Source organism: Sarcophilus harrisii, chromosome 3 (genome assembly GCF_902635505.1).
Source record: "Sarcophilus harrisii chromosome 3, mSarHar1.11, whole genome shotgun sequence".
In the NCBI taxonomy this organism is placed as follows: Eukaryota; Metazoa; Chordata; class Mammalia; order Dasyuromorphia; family Dasyuridae; genus Sarcophilus; species Sarcophilus harrisii.
Genome location: NC_045428.1, coordinates 379,378,372 through 379,398,534, shown reverse-complemented (window position 1 = coordinate 379,398,534; position 20,163 = coordinate 379,378,372). Strand labels below are relative to the sequence as shown.

Below are 20,163 nucleotides of genomic sequence, written 5' to 3'. Positions count from 1 at the left end.
TGCTGACAAAGTGAGACAGTCATGCTTAACTTCAAGCTTAATCTCCTGATAGATAGGAGGTGGCCAAGGAAGGATTCTTGGGATGCACAGAAATGTGAAGCTGAGCAGTCAATAAATACTCCCTTTCTAGGAATACTGACTGGAGATGGGAGTTGGTAGTCATCAAAAGTTACCAGCAGAAAACAATAGTCAACAACTGTCAAAAAGTTGAAGAGGTTAACAAGGATAAGGACTAAGAAAAGGTCACTGGATTTATCAGTTGAGATCATTAACAAGTTCAGTTGGCTGATGACTTGAGAAACTAGAATGCAAAGGACCAAGAACAGAAGTGGAAAGAACTATAAATAACAAATACCAGTAGTTTTTTTTTCTAGAACTTTGACTATAGAAGAAAGGAGCTATAGAATGAAAGCATGAGGGATAGTAGGATTAAATGAAACAGTTTTATTTTTTTTAGGACAGTGAAGATTTGGGCCTGGAAGAACAGGGGACTCAAAGAACTTGTGTTCAACTCCTAAGTTTGCTATTTCTTCTCTATGTGACCTTATACAAATCACTTTCTCTCTGAGCTTTGGATTCTTCACCTGCAAAATGGGAGATAGTAGATGTTCATGGCCTCTGAAATTCCTTTCACCTCTCAATCTATGATTTATGATATTTACTTTAATAATCAGACAAAAGGAAATAAGTTTCTGCAACCACCAATAAGAGGTCTTTAGGAATAAAGCCTACTAAGGATAATTTTGAAATGAAATTTTCAAGTAAATTCATCTCAAAATACAATCTCAGAGGTTTTATAAGTTCTTTAAAACTATGATACATAAAAAACATGAATACATGTCTATTTTAGATTTATAGAAACCATACTAAAAAAAATTTACTACATGCTACAAAATTCTATACTATACTCAATTTCCAATTTGATTGTACTGTTCATAAAGTCTTTATGAACTAGTCTACCTAATTAAGGTTACTAAAAATATTGAATTGAATGGCAATAATGGAGTTACTCTACATAATTGAAAATGATGGCTACTGAAATTCAGTGGTCACTTATGGTCATCTGCCACACCTTTATTAAATACTTGCTTTATGTTATACTGGAAACACACACACATATACATACAGAGTAATAATAATAGCTAACATTTATATAGATTTTACTAAATGTCAGCAGTTGTCCTAAGCACTTTACAATTATTATTTTGTGATCCTCACAAAGACTCTGGGAGTTATGTGCTATCATTATCCCCATTTTACGGATGAGGAAACTGAGCTAAACAGATATTAAATGTCTTGCCCATGGTCACAAAGCTATTATGTCTTTGAATCTATATTTGAATTCTAGTCTTCCCGACTTAAAGCCTGGCACACTTCACTGTACCATCTAGCTGTCCCCCAAACAAAAAGACATGAATTCTTAAATTAACTCTTACCTTGTCAAGCATGTCACCCGGTGCTATATCTAATGATTTTCCAAGTAGAAGAAAATCTGAAACACCTTGAACTATGGCCAGTAAACAGTGACCACCAGAGACCAAGAGAACTAAGAAAGGAAAATCTATTTTATTAGTTATTCTAATAGTTAGTGCATGTGCTTCCATGTGATGAATAGGAATGAAAGGCTTCTTGTACTGATTTACCAGTTGCGTGCTATACTCCAAGCCTACTCCCAGGCTTAAAGCAAGTCCTGGTTTAACAGTAGTTGCAATTGCTGAGAGTTCATTTGGGGTTATTCCACTGGCAGAAAGAGTTTCTTTCACTATTTTTTCAATATTTTCTCTGTGAAGCTGCTGTGCTACTGAAGGAATAATCCCACCTGTTCTGAGAGAAAAATGGTCATGAGTTTATCATATAAAATTATAAGACTTCATAACTGAATGTCTGCATTCATCAAATCCTTCTCTCCTAGTACAAGAATAATTTTAAAAGCATATTTTTCAACTAAATAGCTTAAAAAAAAATCTCACCAAAGGTGGATAAAAGTGTATTTGTCTGATTTCTTGCAAAAGGGCTTTAAAATAAAAATGATACCTGAGTGAGAAAGCTGCCTATATTTATCTAATAAGCTTCAATGAAAAAAAAACAGTTACTGAGACACTTAGAAGTTTACAAGAAACAAAATCCAGGGGACTATTAGCAAAATTCATGTTTCAAAATATCCACACAGATGTAATCAAAATTTTCTATTTTGTGATCAATAATGATCTCTAGTTCTTCTTTGGTGACAAATTCCTTCCTCCTCCACAAGTCTGAGAGATAAACTATCCTATGTTCCTCTAATTTATTTATGATCTCATTCTTTATGCCTAAATCATGGACTTACTTTGACCTTATCTTGGTGTATGGTGTTAAGTGTAGGTCCATGCCTAATTTCTGCCATATCAATTTCCAGTTTTCCCAGCAGTTTTTATCAAATAATTAATTCTTATCCCAAAAATTGGCATCTTAGGATTTGTCAAACACTAGATTGCTATAGTTATTGACTATTTTGTCCTGTGAACCTAACCAATTCCACTGATCAACTAATCTATTTTTTAGCCAATACCAAATGGTTTTGGTGACTGCTGCTTTATGATATAGTTTTAGATCAGGTACAGCTAGGCCACCTTCATTTGATTTTTTTTTTTCATTAATTCCCTTGAAATTCTCAACCTTTTGTTCTTCCAGATGAATTTTATTGCTATTTTTTCTAGGTCATTAAAATAGTAAGAAATACATCTTAATGAATATTTGAGCTCAGAGGGGAATAGACAAAAAAACAAACAAACAAAAAAAACATACATATACATCTTCCCATATACAATAGGCCCCAATTGCTTTTTTACCCTTTGAATCTCCCTCTTCCAGAACCTCTACTTTGAGAAATTTTCCGAGCCTTTCACCTTACATTTTTCTTCTGGCTCTGTTTCTCATCTCCTGATTTTGCCACCATGTCCCTACACGTCCCTCCTGTTTCAATTAACTTTTATGTGCTGTCTTCCCCAGTTAAAATGAAAGTTTCTTGAAGGAAGGGATTATCTTTTTGTTGTATTCCTAGCACTAAGTACATAGTAAATGTTTATTGATACTTGTTGACTTGTTCTTGAAAGTGGAGCTGAATAGTTCCAACAGATCCTGAAATCAATGATTCTGACTTTCTCCTTCTCTTGAAGGAGACCAGAAAGTAGATTTGTAAATACTATTAAACTAACAAATAAGAAACCTTAGGAACAGTGGAAGGACCAGTCAAGGTTGTAAGCTTCCTCATTCACTATTTCATTTAATAAGTTCCTTTTGCTTTCTGCTCATTAACTTTGTAATAGTACAAGGCAGTATAAGATTAAGGGGCATAATAAGGGACAACATAAGATCTCAGCGAATGGGAAAATCATTGTGGGCTTATGAAGAAAAGGAAGGCTTTAAGGAGGAAGTTTTTAATGGAGAAAGAAGGTAGGATGATCTAAGTAGACTTGGAAAAAATGATGACAATCTTAAAAGGTGGAGAAAGGGTTCTCAAAGAAGATTTACTTTCTCATCTCCTCTTTGGGACCAACTGGGTCATTATAAATATCTAGTCTTAAGAGAAATTTAGCTTTGAAGAGTATTAGCCATGGGTCAGAAACCTGATCTTGAGTCCTATTTCTACTTATTGGGTGGCTTTGACTGGCCAAGTCCCTTCATTTCTCTATATCTGAACTTTCTTATTACTACTTTCCAGGACTACTGGGAAGCTCAGATGTTACCATCAATACAGGCAAAAGTGTTTAATTATAAAGCCTAATAAAAATTAATCATATAAGAAATACAAAAGGATTATTTTCATTAATTTCTTTTTTGGCAGTAAAGCAATTATGATAATGGCTACTTACTTTAAGTGAACTTTAGTTTGGGAATGTATTGCTTCTCCTAGGATGTTGCCAGTTTCATCCACCACAGCAGCAGCTGTATCATCACAACTGGTTTCAATTCCTAATACAAGTTTATGAAGTAACTGTTTTTCAGGATGAAAAGTAAAACTTTTTAAAAATCCATGTATTTGCCATTTGGCCAGTCTACAAGGAACTCCCAATATCTTATTTAGTGTCAACATGTTGAATCTATAAATACACCTAGAAAAGAACCATATGAAGAAACATTTTAAGATGTGAATTTTATGCATAGCCAAGGCATAAGACTCAGAAGTTTAATACAATAATGAAAGGCTTGAAAGCTATTTGCATTCTTCTTCAGTTTTAAATTATAGCAAAGCTCATAAAAACTAGCAGTAATTTATTTTTAAAAATACCACATAAATAGAAGTCAGCTATTTGAGGAGGAATAGGAATACAAACAATACAGGATTTTATAGTAGTAATTTTATAAACAAGGCCCATCAAATCATTTACTTCATGATGAAATGCTTAACATCAAAAAAAAAAAAAAAAAAAAAAAAAACAACCCTCAGGTATCACAGTATATTTGTTTTGTGAGGGATTTTTCCTCTTCCTAAGTGACAACTATGTGCCCTAGAAACTAGAGGCTGACCCTTTGGGGGATCTTGGAGAAGTAGCCTAGGTACTTTATACAACTTGGCCCTGCTGCCAGAGAAAAAGATGAGACAAAATAAATAATAAGAGGAGGATCTCTTAGAATCCCCCAAAGTTCTGTGAGAAGTACTAACATGAGCAGGAGATATAGTGCTTTAAAGACGGATGTCAGAACAGACAAGGGGCTGAGCTGACCTGAATAGCAAAAAAATTCCTACATGTGCAATTCAGGAAGAGGAGCTCCCATAAGAGACTATTTGGAAGGATGGAAAGAGGGAGGAGAGACGTTAGGAATCAAGTATAAAACAAAAGAATGCTGAGTCTTTGAAGCCAGAGGCATTCTGACACTAAGAAGTCACTTCTTTAATGTAAATGCTCTGTAGACTAATTATTAAAGGCAGCTCCATAGGGTTGAAGTAGCCAGCACTATCTGCTAAAAAAAACTTAACAGCAGGGAACAGTAAAGCAGGACTGAAGATAGTAATAATCAATAATTATTAAGTGCTTGCTATGTGAAAGGCACTGTGTTAAACTGGGGGGGTAGGAGAGAGAAAGTACAAAAAGGGGCAAAATACAGTCCCTGCCCTAAAAGAGCTTACAATTTAATGAGTAAGATAATGTGCAACCAACAAAACAAGTTATGTGTAATGTCCAGACTAGCTTTCTAGAGGATCTCTGGATGGGTCTTGATTTTAATGGAGAAGTGATGAAGGCAGGAGAGCCACTATGAGGATGGTTGAGGATGATTAAGAATGGATTCTGGAGTCTTGAGTCTTCTCTGTGTCTGTGCCTGAGTCTCTGAGTCTGAGATCTAGCTAGAGCACACACTCTCTCCTCTTCAGTCCTCTCAGACCTTAAATATCTTAATACGATCACTACAGCACATTGAGCATGTGCAAAATGTAGAACCATTATATCACCATATCATACTAAGTATATGCGAACTAGAGAACCATTATCTCATCAATCACAATGAGTAAACACCCTGCTATAATTATCCTTGCTTCAAGTAGAACACAGGTGGTCTTGCCCTCCTTGACTTCTCAGGAAAAGGTGTGAAAACCAAAAGAAATGGGGAGCCAAACCAGATATTGTCAGCAGATTTTCTCTGGGCTAAAGGATCTTATACCTTACCCCAAGTTGCCCCACTATCTGCAGCCCTCTATACTTCCTCTTTTTTTTTTTTTTGAAACAAGTATACATAATTCCATCAGCATGGGGGATATTAATATCATATTATTGTTTTATTATTGATATGATTAATTTTATGTTATATAATAATTTATATTATATATTTATTATAAGTTAATATAAATATATATATTTTATATTGTTAATATCATTATATTATTAATTATAATATTATCAATATTATATTATATATTATAATATATTATGATAGTATAAATATAATATATATTATAAAATAATTTAACACAAAATAATTAACACATATGAATATAACACAGGCTAGTATTGATGTAACAAACAATATGAATCACCATGGGGAATTATACATGTCCATAAATCCTAGCAGGAGAAATAGAAAACAATAAAGGGAAGGCACTAAAATTAAAGGATAAGTGGGAAAAGAGAGTAATGTACTGAAAACCTCAGAGAAAAAAGCACCAAGAAGGAAAGAATGATCAATTATGTCAAAGGATGCAAAAGGGTCAAGATGAATAAGGACTGAGAAAAGCCCACTGAATTTGGCAACTAAGGGGTAAACAATAACTTTGGAGAGCAATTTCAGTGAAATAAGGTAGGAAGGGGTTAAAAACAGAGTGAGAGGAGAGAAAATGGAGATACCTTTACAGATGATTTTTTCTTTTTCTTTTCTTTTTTTTTAAATTAATTAATTAACTTACAAAGCATATTGAATGGGTAATTTTTCCAACACTGACCCATGCAAAATCTTTTGTTCCAAATTTTTCCCTCCTTCCCCCACCCCCTCCCCAGCTGGCAGGTAGTCCAATACATGTTAAATATGGATGGCTTTTTCAAGATCAGAAGAGATATAAGTTGATAGTAGGCAAGGAAGGCAGCAGAGAATGTCCAGCAGACAGTGAGAGATTGAAAAGAAGTGAGACAACTCTCAGATTGGCTAAGATGTTAGGAAAAGATAATAATAAATATTGGAAGGGATGTGAGAAAACTGGGACATTAATACATTGTTGGTGGAGCTGTGAACTGTTCCAATCATTCTGGAGAGCAACTTGGAACTATGTCCAAAGGGCTATCAAAAAGTGTGTAACCTCTGATCCAGCAGTATCTCTATTGGGTCTGTTTCCCAAAGAGATCATAAAAGAGGGAAAAAAGATCCACATGTGCAAAAATATTTGGAGCAGCCCTTTTTGTAGTGGCAAGAAACTGGAAACTTAGTGGATGCCCATCAGTTGGAGAATGGCTGAATAAGTTGTGGTATAAGAATGTTATGAAATATTATTGTTCTATAAGAAATGACCAGCAGGATGATTTCAGAAAGGCCTGGAGAAACTTACATGAACTGATGCTAAGTGAGGTGAGAAGAAGCAAGAGAATATTGTACACAGCAATAACAAGATTGTAACTTGTGGTAACTATGATAGACTTTGCTCTTTTCAATAATGAGGTGATTCAAGTTAATTCCAATAGACTTGTGATGGAGAGAGCCATCTACATCAGAGAGGACTATGGGGCTGAATGTGGATCACAACATAGTATTTTTCACCTTCTTTATTGTTGTTCACTTGCTCATTTTTTCTTTTTCATTTTTTCCCCTTTTAATCTGATTTTTCTTGTACAATATGATAAATGTGAAAATGTTTGTTGTTAGAAGAACTGCACATTTTTATGCCAAATTGGATTACTTACTGTCTAGGGGAGAGAGGAAGGAGGAAGGGAGGGAAAAAAAATCTGGAACACAAGGTTTTGCAAGGGTGAATTTTTTCTTTTTTTGGTTTCTGGTTTGTTTGTTTGGTTGGTTTTGGTTTTTTTCATATGACACTTTATTTTATTTTTTTTTTAATAATAGCTTTTTATTTTCAAAATACATGCAAAGATAATTTTCAGCATTACAATTTTGTGTTCCAATGTTTTTTCTCTCTTTCCCCACTTCCTCCCCTAGAAAACAAATAATCCAATATGTGTTAAACATGTGCAATTCTTCTATACATATTTCCACAATTATCATGCTACACAAGAAAAATCAGATCAAAAGGAAAAAAAGAGAAAGAAAAATATGCAAGCAAACAACAACAATAACAAAATGCTATGCTGCGATGCACACTCATTTCCCATAGTTGAAGCTTCTTCTAGAAGCTGAAGGTCACAGAGCTGATACTGGGAAATACTGGTAGGGCCTGGCCCCTAAAAATTATTCTCTGCCCCAACCATCTGTGCACTCATTTTACCTAGAATCATAGGACACAGTGTGATAGTGACAAAAGAGATCCAATTGTGCTAGAGTAAAGAGATTCATGGGTCTTTTTCCCTTTTCAGACTCATGGAAAAGGTGGAAGGTAGTACAAACTACTTAGAGGTATTGATAAGGTGGGTGATTTAATTGGGGGAAGAGGGTAATATTAGAAGTACACAAAATTATTCAAGGTATGAGAATGGATGGAGACGATTAGTCTAAAGCTGTCATTTGACAAATACCTTGTTTTCAAGCCTCTGTTCAACATCCACATACAAAAGAAAGGAACACCATTTATCTGGCCACATCCAAAAATTAACATGAACCAACAGTACTTTTGAGATCCCAAGATTACTGCTTGAGTGGAAAAAATGATGCTACTAATACAGAGCTCATTATTGATCTCAATTGTAAATATAGTGTTGGAAGGAACCTTTAGCAGAAATAAAGCTCAGAAATAGCAAACTGACCTAGAATGGATCTCTTGGAAACTAATAGTACAAGAAATACAATAAAGCCTTTCAGCTGATTTAGTAGGGGCAGGAAGACCCAATGTCAAATCTGGCTTCAGACACTTAATACTAACCAGCTGTGTGATTCTGGACAAGTCACTTAACTTCAATCCCCCTTCTCTGATGCAGCAAGCAATCTTTTATATGTTAATCATGTACAATTCTTTTAGACATATTTCCACATTTGTCATGTTCTGCAAGAAAAATCAGACCAAAAAGGGGATGGGGATGGGGGGAGAACATGAGAAAGAAAAAGCAAACAAGCAAACAAACAGGTAAAAATACTGTGCTTTGATCCACATTCAATCTCCATAGTTTTCTCTCTGGTTGCAGATCCCAAATCTATTGGAATTGTCTTGAATCATCACATTGAGAAGAGCCAAGTCCATTACAACTGATTATCATATAATCTTGTTGCTACAGTGTACAATGCTCTGGTTTGCCCACTTCCCTCAGCATCAGTTTACATAAATCTTTCTAGGCTTTTCTGAAATCAGCCTGCTGATTATTTCTTACAGAACAATAATATTCCATAATATGCATATACTGTAACTTATTCAGCCATTCTACAACTGATGAGCATCTACAATTTCTAGTTTCTTGCCACTACAAAAAAGCCCGCAGCAAACATCTTTGCACATGTGTCTTTCCCTGTTTTATGGTCTCTTTGGGATGCAAACCCCGTAATGATACCGCTAGATCAAAGGATATGCATAGTTTGAAAACCCTTTGGGCACAGTTCCAACTTGTTCTCTATCATGGTTGGCTCATTTCACAATTCTACCACAACGCATTAGTGTCCTAGGTTTCCCACATCACCTCCAACATTTATCATTATCTTTTCCTTTTAGCCAATCTGAGATGTGTGAAATGGTACCTCATAGTTGTCTTAATTTTCATTATCAATAATAATCAATAGTATTTAGAGCATTTTTTCATATAAGTATAAATGGCTTTAATTTCTTCATCTGGAAATTGACTGTTCATATCCTTAGACTACTTATCAATTGGAGAATGATTGTTACAAGCAATTATTTCTGACTGTGAAATAGACTTTCCTTGAAATACACCAGTATAGGAAAGGCAACTTCTATCTCAAAGGTACAGTGTGACAGGGACCAAGATGAGTTCCCAATTGACAAAAGAAGTAAGCTCTATATTAAAGCCTCAAAGCAAGGAAACTATGTTAAAGAATCTGAAACTTTTTTGTAAATAATATTAGTAGAAAATGAAAACACGGAACTGTGAAGCTAATCTTGATTATCTAGTATGAACAGAGATGAAAGTCTCTAAATTGAGACATTGGCCATAAAGAAGGAATGTAATGCTCAAGGAATTGAGCTACAGGTAAACCACTATTGAGGGAGTGGCAGAAGTTGAAATTATAATGGTGCAATAGACTATAAAGAGGAATACTGGACTCACCTTAACTAGTTATGAAAGCCAATTCTAAAATTTTAAAATGAGAGAATTTTACCTTTAGAAATTGGCAACCAATATGAATCAGTGCAATATTGATTTACTAGTTTATTTGTACCTGATAAACTATCAATAATGCAGATTAGACTTCCAGCCAAGATGGTGGAGAGGAGGCACACAGCTGCGTTTGTTTGTGGTATTTTGTTTGTGATTGGTTTCTGAGTTTTCTCTCAGAATTCATTTCATGACAAGCCTCTGAACTAATGCTTGACTAAAAAAAAAAACCCACATGTAATTACTAAGAGAAGACATCCTTGAAATTCACCAGGAAAGGTCTGTTTTTTGCTTGAGGGCGGGGAAGGTTTTAGATCTGGCGCAGGCTGAGGGGAGGCAGTGGCAGCGAGAGGGCGGCAGGCAGCTCACACTGAGCAGACCGGAGCGGAGTGGGGTATGATCTGAGCCGCCTCTATGGAGAGAGCTTTGCTACAGTATTGGATACGTTGCCCTGGCATTAAGCCAGCAGACAAGCAGAGAAGCTAAAAACACAGGGGGTGAAGAATACAACCACAAACATCTAGGGTCTCTGGGGACCTGGCCACCCCTCCCCCACAGCATCTCAGCAAGCTCTGAGTCTCAGAGCACAAGCGCAGCACAACCATCACTGTCCTGCTAGTGCCTCGCTGCTGCCGCCACCACTCACTCCCCTCCCGTCTGTAGAGGAAGCTCAGTAACACCACCCAGCATTCCCCCCCGCAAAAAAAAAAACACAAGAGTCCATTTGTTTTTTTGGGTTTTTTTTTTTTTGCTAGTTTGTCTTCTTGGATTTTTCTCTAACATATATAACACATAACTGAGGAAAATCTTTGCAACTGGTTTCTTTATAAGGATTTTCCAAGATATATAATGAAATGATTCAAAAGTATTATAGTCCTTTCCTAACTGATAAAAAGCTATGAATAAACAGCTGAAGAATAAATACTATATGAAAATACTCCAAATCACTAATAAAGAAAAACACATTAAAGCAAATCCTATGTTCCACCATACACCCATCAGATAGACAAAATTAACAAAAGGAAAAAGGCATGTTAGAAGAGTTTTAAGAAAATAGGCAGATTAAAGCACTGTTGATAGTATTGTGAAATGATTCAGCTATTCTGGAAAGCAATTTGTAACAATGTTCACAAAGCTAAACCATGAATAACCTCTGACCCAGCAATACCAATACTATGTCTAAACCTGAAAAAGATTAAAGAATGAGAGAAAACAAAACAAAACAAACCAACGCTATATGTACAAAAATATTAACATCTTTTGATGGTGGCCAAAAACTGGAAACTAAAGGGGGCACCCATCAGATGTGCAATGAATGAAAAAAATTATATATACAAATGATGAAATAAGACTACCAAAAATGATGAAAATGAAAATTTCAGAGAAAACTTGAATAATCTATGTGAACTAATGAAAAATGAGAAGGAACCAAGAGAATAATTTATAAAGACAAACAGCTAACCATGATTCTAGGATTGATGATAAAGTATGCTTTCTATTTCCTGAGATAAGGTGATAGAATCAGGTGTCAATGAGACATAATTTTTGGATATGGCCACTGTGGTAATTTGTTGTTAAAAGGAGCAGCTAACTGCCTTTACTACTCTCCTTTTTCCAGCCAATAGATGGTCATCCATAGATATTTCAAAGAATATTTGATATGTCACACAGCCAGGGACTCACATACAACTCAATTCCTGAGGAGCCCATGCTGCAAGAGTAACCAGCATTCCTGCTAATCCAGAGGCACGACTCTTCTAGAGTTTTAGTTTGGGTGAACCATCTTCACTTCCTTAAGATTGCAAAGGTACATGTACTACAGCCCCACAGAGCTAGGGTTACAATACCAAGAGAGAGACCCTGTTTGCTTGCACTGCCTCAATGATGGTCATTCCAAGATGGGCAAGGATAAGAAGGGTTTTGCACAGACCCAGGTAGTTAAGCTGTCCTGGAAAAGAGAAAATACTTTCTAAGTATTAATGCTTTGCTGATATTCTGTAGCTTTAATAAATAAAACAAATATTTTAAAGTATTGTTTACTTAATCTTTTCTCACCTTTGTAATATTTCTATTTCGTGTACATTTATAATGTCCATAATGTGCACATGTATATCTATCTCTATAGAGCTCTATATCTAGGGATATAATTTATAAAAAATATACATATTAGGATATGGTAAAAAAAATTTTTTTACTGATGGGACAATCAAAAAAGATAAAAGACCACTGATCTAAGACATTTAAAAATTAATGAACTTTTGAGCTTTTGTGCAGATTTCTTGTCTCTGAAATGGAATGAATAACATTCTACTTGTTGTGAATGATATAACCTTTGCAGCCAGCAACCAGATGGCATCTATAGTCGCCAAAATATTATGGGGGAAGCATTCTTGGCATAAAGCTTCAAAGTCAGGATTTATTCAGATTAAGGCTGAAATTTTATGAGCAAGTTACTAAAGGGGACATTTGATCTTGAAAAACTTAAGAAATATGGAACGATGGTATAATTTTATCAAGTCACTCTAGTCATTATCTGAGTCACCGAAGCCCAAAAAATAAGCCTGAGGCCAATTAGGATGGTGCATTTTTGTTATGTGTCTGTAAGGCCACTGGCAATGATTTTACAACTTTATATATGCTATATTTGGAAAAAGCAGCACAGGGAACAATTACTCTGCACTTTGGAGTTTCAGATGATGAGAAAGATCTTGAGACCTATGACCAATTTATATTCTACTAAGAAATCTGTTGACAGAATCATGACTTCATGGCTTCAGCCCAAAAGAGCACTGAGAGCAGGAACAGTAAGTTTCCTCTCCAGAATTCCAACTGGGAAAAATTCTTCTCTGAAATCTTGATATCCCTGGGAAAAAACAAAATTAGGGCATGGGAAGAGTCACTCCACACCAAGAAGATTTGAAAAAAAAAAAAGCTCTAAAAAATGTTAAAAACCCTCACATTACTACCACTTGGTGCTCACAGGGAGCTAACAGTTGGATTTTGCAGAAAACAAGAGGGCAGGAGTATGGGAAAATTAAGGAACTGGGACCTATGTACCTTTGTACCAATTAAGCATTTATAAAATGGCTACTACAAGCAGGCTAAGGAAACAAAGGATCCTTATGTGCTAAATTACAAAGACAAAAAATTAAATCATGCCTGCTCTCAAGTAGCTTACAATTGATTGAAGAAAGCAATATGTACATATAGAAACTTATACAAAATAAATACAAGATAGTATCGGGGAGGCTGTAACTGTTACCAAGACATGGTTCATGAAGATAATATTTATGAAAGTGAACTTTTTTTGAAGAAAGACTTCTGAATTTTAGGAATGGTGGCTATCTAATGCAAAGCTTTGGAGATGACAATGCTATATGGAAAGCACAAAGAGGTGACTAATCAGAGTATAATCAGAGGAGTAATGTACAATGACGATAGAAAAACAGATTGGGTTCAGATTCTGAAGAGCCTTAAAAGGCAAAAAAAGGAATTCATGGTATAACCTAGAGACAATAAGGAGTTTATTTAAAGTTATTTAGGAGGAAGTGACATAACCAAATCTGTGCTTAAGGAAAATTAAAATAAGACTGAAAAAAATTGTAACACTTGAAAGATGATGGTATCCTTGACAACCAGATGAAAGTGTGGAAGACAGGATAATGTTGGGGAAAAGACAATGAGTTGTTTTGCATATGTTGTGTTTGAGATATCTTGAAGATATCTGTTTAGAAATATGCAATAGGTAACTGATAATTTGGGACAAAAGGTAAGGAGAGAGACAGCTGGATATATAAATCTGTCAGTTATCTGCATAAAAATTATGAGAATGGATTACATCACAAAATAGAGAAAGAGATGAAGATTCAAAATAGAATCCTGAACTACAGGACATGATATGGATGGCAAGCTATAAAACAACACTGAAAAGAAATGACAAAACAAGTTGGAGAACCACAAAAGGCACCATTAGTAAATATACACCAGGATCATTAGATGGTTCAAATTGAAAGATACTGGTTAAGATCCAAATCAGGCAAAATACTGCCAGGGTTAACTTATTTAAAGCAAGCCATTTGCACAGATGGGGAGAGGGAATGAATTTTAAGACTATTCTGCTTTTTGAATGCTGCTCCATCACTAGTAACATCAAAGAGACAAATACTACCTACGGAAACTAATATCTCAAAGGAAAGAGATAATTTTAATCACTTTAAGTCATCCAAAGGTCCCTAAATAGTGTGGTAGATTATGTGCCTGATAATATTTGTGTCTCCATAGCAGAATACTTAACAGTGAAGTACCAAGGAGGAGCACGGATGGGAAGATGGGAAAAAGGCAATGTAGCAATGATCATTACTGTGAAGGGAGTAAAATCTGACCTCTGCCCTGTCTGGGGAGATACTAAATACAATTCCATAACTTACCTAGTTCAAGTCCCTAAGAGAGTGTTGGCACTATGGAGATAAAAACGATGGGGGTCTTAACTCTAAGGACATGTATGTAAATTTTTTCAGGATCCTTTACTAAGTAAATGAAGCTGATCTATATTTTAAGTCTGAGTGCTTATAAAGGAAGTACCTTTAGTGGAGTTCATATATTCATATGTGCCTGAGATTTTTATGCCAGGAGCAAACTTCTGACAAAGAGGCTGTTTTAACAAAAAAATTTTGGGGGTGGGGTGAGGTGAAAGGGAGATTTACCCAGACTTGATTTCCTTGATACTAGGAGCACCTCTGAGGAACTTGTCCTATTTTATCAAAATCTTCCCTACTCAGTTATGCAATTGCCTGGGAATTTAAGTGATTTGCCAAGAGTTACAGACAATCTATGTCAGAAGAAGCAATTTTCCTGACTCCAAGCTTAATGTTCAATCCCCATACATACCAGGTTACCCATTTTGTAGATTCAAATGAGAGGAACCTTAAATTCAGAATAAAGATTTCAAATAGTATCTTTGTTTCTCAAACAATTCAACGTTTTCAGATTTTTTTCCTTTTTACAAATTATAAAGTTCACACCTTGAACTCAGTCAAATCTAAAATATTTTTTTATTCATATTACACTAAGGATATTCCTTTGAAAAACCCTAGTGTTTCAATATTTAAAAAATGACAAATCTTGAAAAAAACAGTGAACCTGTCAGCATTCAGTGGAAGCTATTGCAAGGCCGCAGCAAGGTTTTTTTTTTTGTTTTATTTTGAGTGGCAGGTAGAAGGCACAGAATTGTCAGATTTCCGGCGCAAAGCCTCCCCCAACCCCGCGCGGTCACGTGCCAAAGGACCCTAGATTTGCTGTCGCGGGGATTTAACTTTCGCTCGAGTTATGGGGGACAGGAACTGACAGAGAAGCCTAAAGTCGCAGGGACAACAGTGTGCTCCACTTACTTTTTTTTTTTTCTAGAAGGGCGGTGCGAACAGCTCCTTTCTATCCTCCTTCCCCACCACAGCTGACCTTTTCCGAAAAGACCTACAGCTCGGTCTGCGCATGCGCATGCAGCAGAAGAGCCGCCTGGGTTCGTAAGCTTTGTACAGAGATGATGTAACCAAGCTGAAAGAGGGTCACGTGAACAAACAGCGCTGGGAGGGTTCAGGCTAGAGAGCTGGCTGCGGAGCTAGGAGAATAACGGAGGCGTTGAGCCTGTCGGATGCTCAGTTTTAGGTGGGGATAGTGACGCTATCAAACCTTTGTCTGCAGCACCGCCGACAGGCTACGGGCTTGGAAAGGAATTTCCAAGTGAAAAAACGGGTGAGAAACCGGGATCTCGTTATCTTTTACAGCTCGCCTGGACGTAGTGCCTGCAGGGGGACTCGCCCTTCTCTGCCGCAGTCTGTGGGTAAGTGCGGGGGGAGGGGTGGGCTCATGGATGGAGGCTTCAGCCTCTCACTGCGGGCGTTGGGGAAACTGCTCCTGAGAGCCTGTTAAATATTCTGTACGAACGCCTCCGAAACTGACATGTTATTTACAACACCAGGGCCTTTTCTTTAGTTTATTTTCTAAGTGGGGGGAGGAAGGGAAGATTTAATGTAGATTAAAGTTATTGTCTTGTGTCTGTTATGTTTTTTCCCGCCCACTAACGGTACCGGGGAAGAAATTGCTCCTTTCTCTTGCCCCGATCCCCATCCTACCCTTTGTTTTTAGGGCCTTTGCTCTCAGGGTCGGTCTGATATCATCGCCTCCATTTCCTCCCTTTTCCCAAAATCCGTAGTGCTCTCCCTCCTCCGATTTAAACTACCCAGGACAGCAAAACCATGTTTGAGGATAAAGGGCAACCCCATTCATTATGTTATGATCGAATTCTGGCCCTCCCAATTCTCAAGCCTCAACTTTTTTTTTTTCAATTTTTTTCCTTCTGAAAAAATTAAATTTTATATATATATATTTCAACATTCACCCTTGCAAAACCTTGTGTTCCAATTTTCTTCCTCCCTCCCTTTCTCCACCTCCTCCCCCTTCACCCATCTCTTTCCCTAGACAGCAAGTAATCCAATGTGCAATTCTTCTATTCGTATTTCCACAATTATGTTTCACAAAAAAAAAAAAGGACAAAAGGGGAAAAAGTGAGAAAGAAAACAAAAAACAAGCGAAGGTGAAAATAGGTCTTCTCAGGATGTAGATAAACCTGAACTTTTACTGATGCATGAGTCCGCATTATCCTGGCCTTACCGCCTCTTCAATTCTGGGCATTTCCATAGGCTTTTTTTTTTTTTTTTTTTAACCCCTGAAATCTGTTTTCTCCTTTTTCAAGAAACCAGTGTTCTTAATTTTGCATGTTTTATTTTGATGAAAAAATCTCTAGTCCTCAGCATTGGCTGGAAGTCCTTTATTTCAATTATGTACAAGATTATTACCTTGACTTGCTTCATTTATTTTAATAGAATGTCTCCTTAAAACTAGTACTACCTAATTTTTGCCCATAGTTCTATTAATAGTACTATTATTCTATTCAAAAAGACCTGTGGGCAGTGGTTTTTGAAAGTAACAGCAGGCGTTTATATTTTTTTCAAGCAAAGTCATCTGTGGATCTGGAGAATTTCTCTAGAATTCTAGAGTATAATTTATCTGACTGGACACTTACTAATCTTTTTGCATTGCTTAAATGTGAATGGCATAAAAATTGCAGACTGATTGCTTATAATTTTCTCTCTACTGCTGATCAAAACTACGATCACCAGGTTTACTAGTTAATTCAAATTCAATGCAGTCGTTAATGAAAAAAATTAATCTTTTTTGTGACCCTATTCCCTTAGAAAATTAATTTATTCTCCACATTTCCAAAAGAGTGAAACTGTGTAGCAACTGGAATTCCCATATTGGGATACAAAAGAAAATAGTTAAATACCAAGAACACGGTTACATTCAGATATAGCTGTTTCTGTATGATGTTTCACACTTTTTCAATTCAGACATGCAGGCTCAACATTGTTGTTACATGCTCAAGTTAGCTTTTGCTTCAACAGAACAAAACCTAGATTATAGGATACACCAGAAAGTAGCTTCATTTTTCTTCATGGGGGTGATAAGTTAAGGATTTAAGGATTTGGGGGTCCCCTATCCTTGACAAAAGTAACTGCACTTTTAGAAGGGATTGCAGGTTCATTAATGCTTATAAGAACTATCCTCATGAATATCATCACTTTAATAATAAATGAGCTTATCCAACAAAAAAGTTGTTTACATAGCTTAATTTTTACTGCCATTGCTTACTTAGATTTGTTAGCAAAATAGAAGAATGTGTTATAAATTATATTTCAATCATCTTAATGTTTTACAAGAAACTAAATTTGTATCAGGTTAATAAAGTGTTCAAGACTAGCATAGGTATTTTCTTTGTTTTTCCTTAAGCATTAGGCCAAAGTAAATAATTTAACTTCTTTTTACTTTTCATTATAAAATCAGAATAATATCCTTATGCCCATTAGAATGCTACAAGGATAAATGGAGAGTAGACTTTTAAGATGTTAAGTGCAGTTTACTTATTAATAGTTACTGGAAATCATCTGGATCAGGAAGTTTAAATAAATATTTGTAAATGTTTCTGCCATACCATTTGTATTCATTGTTATTGATACATGGTGCTTAAGTGACTTTTAAGTAATTGTTTTCCATTCTAAATATGTTTACTAGTGTGATATGAATTATGAGTAGTTTTAACATTCAGAAAGTTAAGCATTTTATTAATACAAGATTCTTAACATTTCTTCCCATCAAACCTCTGTGCCTCATTCTCTTTGGGAGAATTTTGTTAGGTAACTATTAAGTGCATAAGGTACTTATTAGGTAATTTGTGTGTACATGGCATATTGTAATAAATGCTGGATTTGTAGCCAGAAGATCTGGGTTTAGAATATTTGACTTTGATTTTAATCTTGCCACCTTATGTTCTTAACTTCTCTGGTTCTCAGTTTCCTCATCTTTAAAATAAGGGAGCTGGATTGAATTATTTTTTAACATTCCAGATCTAAATCTTATAAGACTTAATTTCAAATTCTTGACACAAGTTTGCAGTTATCTAGTGTATATACTTTTTAACCTGCAACTCACAGAATCAGTGTTGCGAAGAGTCCTTAGAAACTAGCTAGGCCAATCTATCACTTCAGGCAAGAGTACTATATATATATCAACATTCAGCCTCTGAAAGTTAAGATATCCTAATATAAAAGATTTCTTTCTAACTTAAAGCTTTCAACCTAGAGAAGACACGGAACGTAGCAGTTGATTTATTTTCTAGGCCCTTTGTACCTATAAATAATGAGGGGAAAGGTCTGGGTCATCTTTAAGATTCTTTCCAGCTCTAAAAATCTATGACTACAAATATCATTTCTAGCATGTTTTCTGAACAAGAAAACAGAATAGGAAAGTTTACCATCTCATTTTCTCTTGGACCAGGTTTTCTAAATGTAACTTCATTATTCTGTTCACAGTGTATTGAATGAACTGTCATCAAGATAGTGGAGTAAAGGCAGAGACTCGCCTGAGCTTTCCTCTACATTCTTTAAAACAAATTCTACAGCAGCAGTACAAAAAGACAGTGAAACAATTTTCCAGCCTATGACAACTTAGAAAGTTTGCAGGAAAAGTGAAAAAGGAGTACAGTCCAGTGCAGGTGGTGTGCCAGAGCAAAACCGGCTCCAACAAACCAGGAGCAGGCCTTGGAGCAACTGGATCAGTGACACCAGTGGAGGTTTCCAGACTTCTGAGCATATATACAGTAAAGGGATTGGAAGGAGACTTATAGGAGACTTTGCTGACACTAGGGACAGGTCTCTGTTGCACTACTTTTTTTGGATCTAGGTTGCAATCCTAGCTCTTAAGTCCCAGTGTGAGGAGGAGCAGTAGCACAGTAGAGCTTGCAATCACAGGGGAGCTGGGACACTGATCAGTTTCAGGGTTGAAAAGCGTTCTTGTGGTTGCTTACAAACCAGTGCACAGTATAGGAAAGTAGTAAACACACCTCTCCCTAGATCATTTCACCTTGGAAGAGCCAAAAATTCAGATCCCCTGAATTACCTCTGAAAACAGCTGCACAAAAACACTGAAGCTTGGAACAGTTACTCTTCCACTTGGAAAGCAGAGCTCCACTTTAGTATAGAATTAAGTAAAAAAAAAAAAAAAAATGAGCAAACAACAGAAGAAAAATCTGACCACAGAAAATTATCACGGCGACAAGGAAGATCAAAACACACACTTGGAAGAAGACAACAAAGTGAAAATTCCTGCATCCAAAGCCTCAAAGAAAAGTGTGACTTGGTCTCAGGCCATGGAAGAACTCAGAAAGGATTTTAAAAATCAAGTAAGAGAGGTTGAGGAAAAATTGGGAAGAGAAATGAGAGTGATGCAAGAAAATCATGAGAAGAGAGTCAACAACTTGGTAAGGGAGACACAAAAAAATACTGAAGAAAATAACACCTTAAAAACCAGAATAGGTCAAATGGTAAAAGAGGCACAAAAATCCATTGAAGAAAAGAATGCCTTGGAAAGCAGAATTGGCCAAATGGAAAAGGATATTCAAAAATTTGCTGAAGAGAAGAACTCCTTAAAAAGTAGAATTGGTCAAATGGAAAAGGAGGTGCAAAAGCTCACTGAAGAAAATAATTCCTTAAAAGTTAGAATTGGGCAAGTGGAAGCTAACGACTTCATGAGACATCAAGAAATAATCAAACAAAATCAAAAGAATGAAAAAAATAGGAGAAAATGTGAAATATCTCATTGGAGAAACAACTGACCTGGATCTATATCCAGGAGAAAAAAAATTAAGAATTACTGAACTACC

At 36.0% G+C, this 20,163-nt stretch overlaps 1 protein-coding gene and 1 long non-coding RNA gene across 7 annotated transcripts in view; one reads left to right on the top strand and one right to left on the bottom strand.

Annotated features, from left to right (window-relative positions):
• The window catches only part of OSGEPL1 (O-sialoglycoprotein endopeptidase like 1), a 39,154-nt gene extending 23,790 nt beyond the window's left edge, over positions 1 to 15,364 (bottom strand). For 2 of the 6 annotated variants that reach the window (XM_031960323.1, XM_023499334.2), the window contains exons 1-3: positions 15,278 to 15,364; positions 3,852 to 4,091; positions 1,437 to 1,824 (exon numbers count right to left, since the gene is read on the bottom strand). In XM_031960323.1, coding sequence (XP_031816183.1) covers positions 1,437 to 1,824; positions 3,852 to 4,072 — 609 coding nt within the window. In that variant the 5' untranslated portion in view covers positions 4,073 to 4,091; positions 15,278 to 15,364. Of the gene's footprint in view, positions 1 to 1,436; positions 1,825 to 3,851; positions 4,092 to 8,491; positions 8,608 to 15,277 lie in introns of those variants that run through there. The other 4 variants (XM_031960324.1, XM_023499333.2, XM_031960326.1 and 1 more) reach the window with 4 other exon arrangements.
• A 37-nt stretch (positions 15,365 to 15,401) lies between these two features.
• LOC105749861 lies at positions 15,402 to 19,513 on the top strand. The gene is made up of 2 exons (XR_001120745.3): positions 15,402 to 15,726; positions 18,815 to 19,513. It is a non-coding gene; the product is annotated as an uncharacterized LOC105749861 (long non-coding RNA).
• The last annotated feature ends 650 nt before the right edge of the window (positions 19,514 to 20,163 follow it).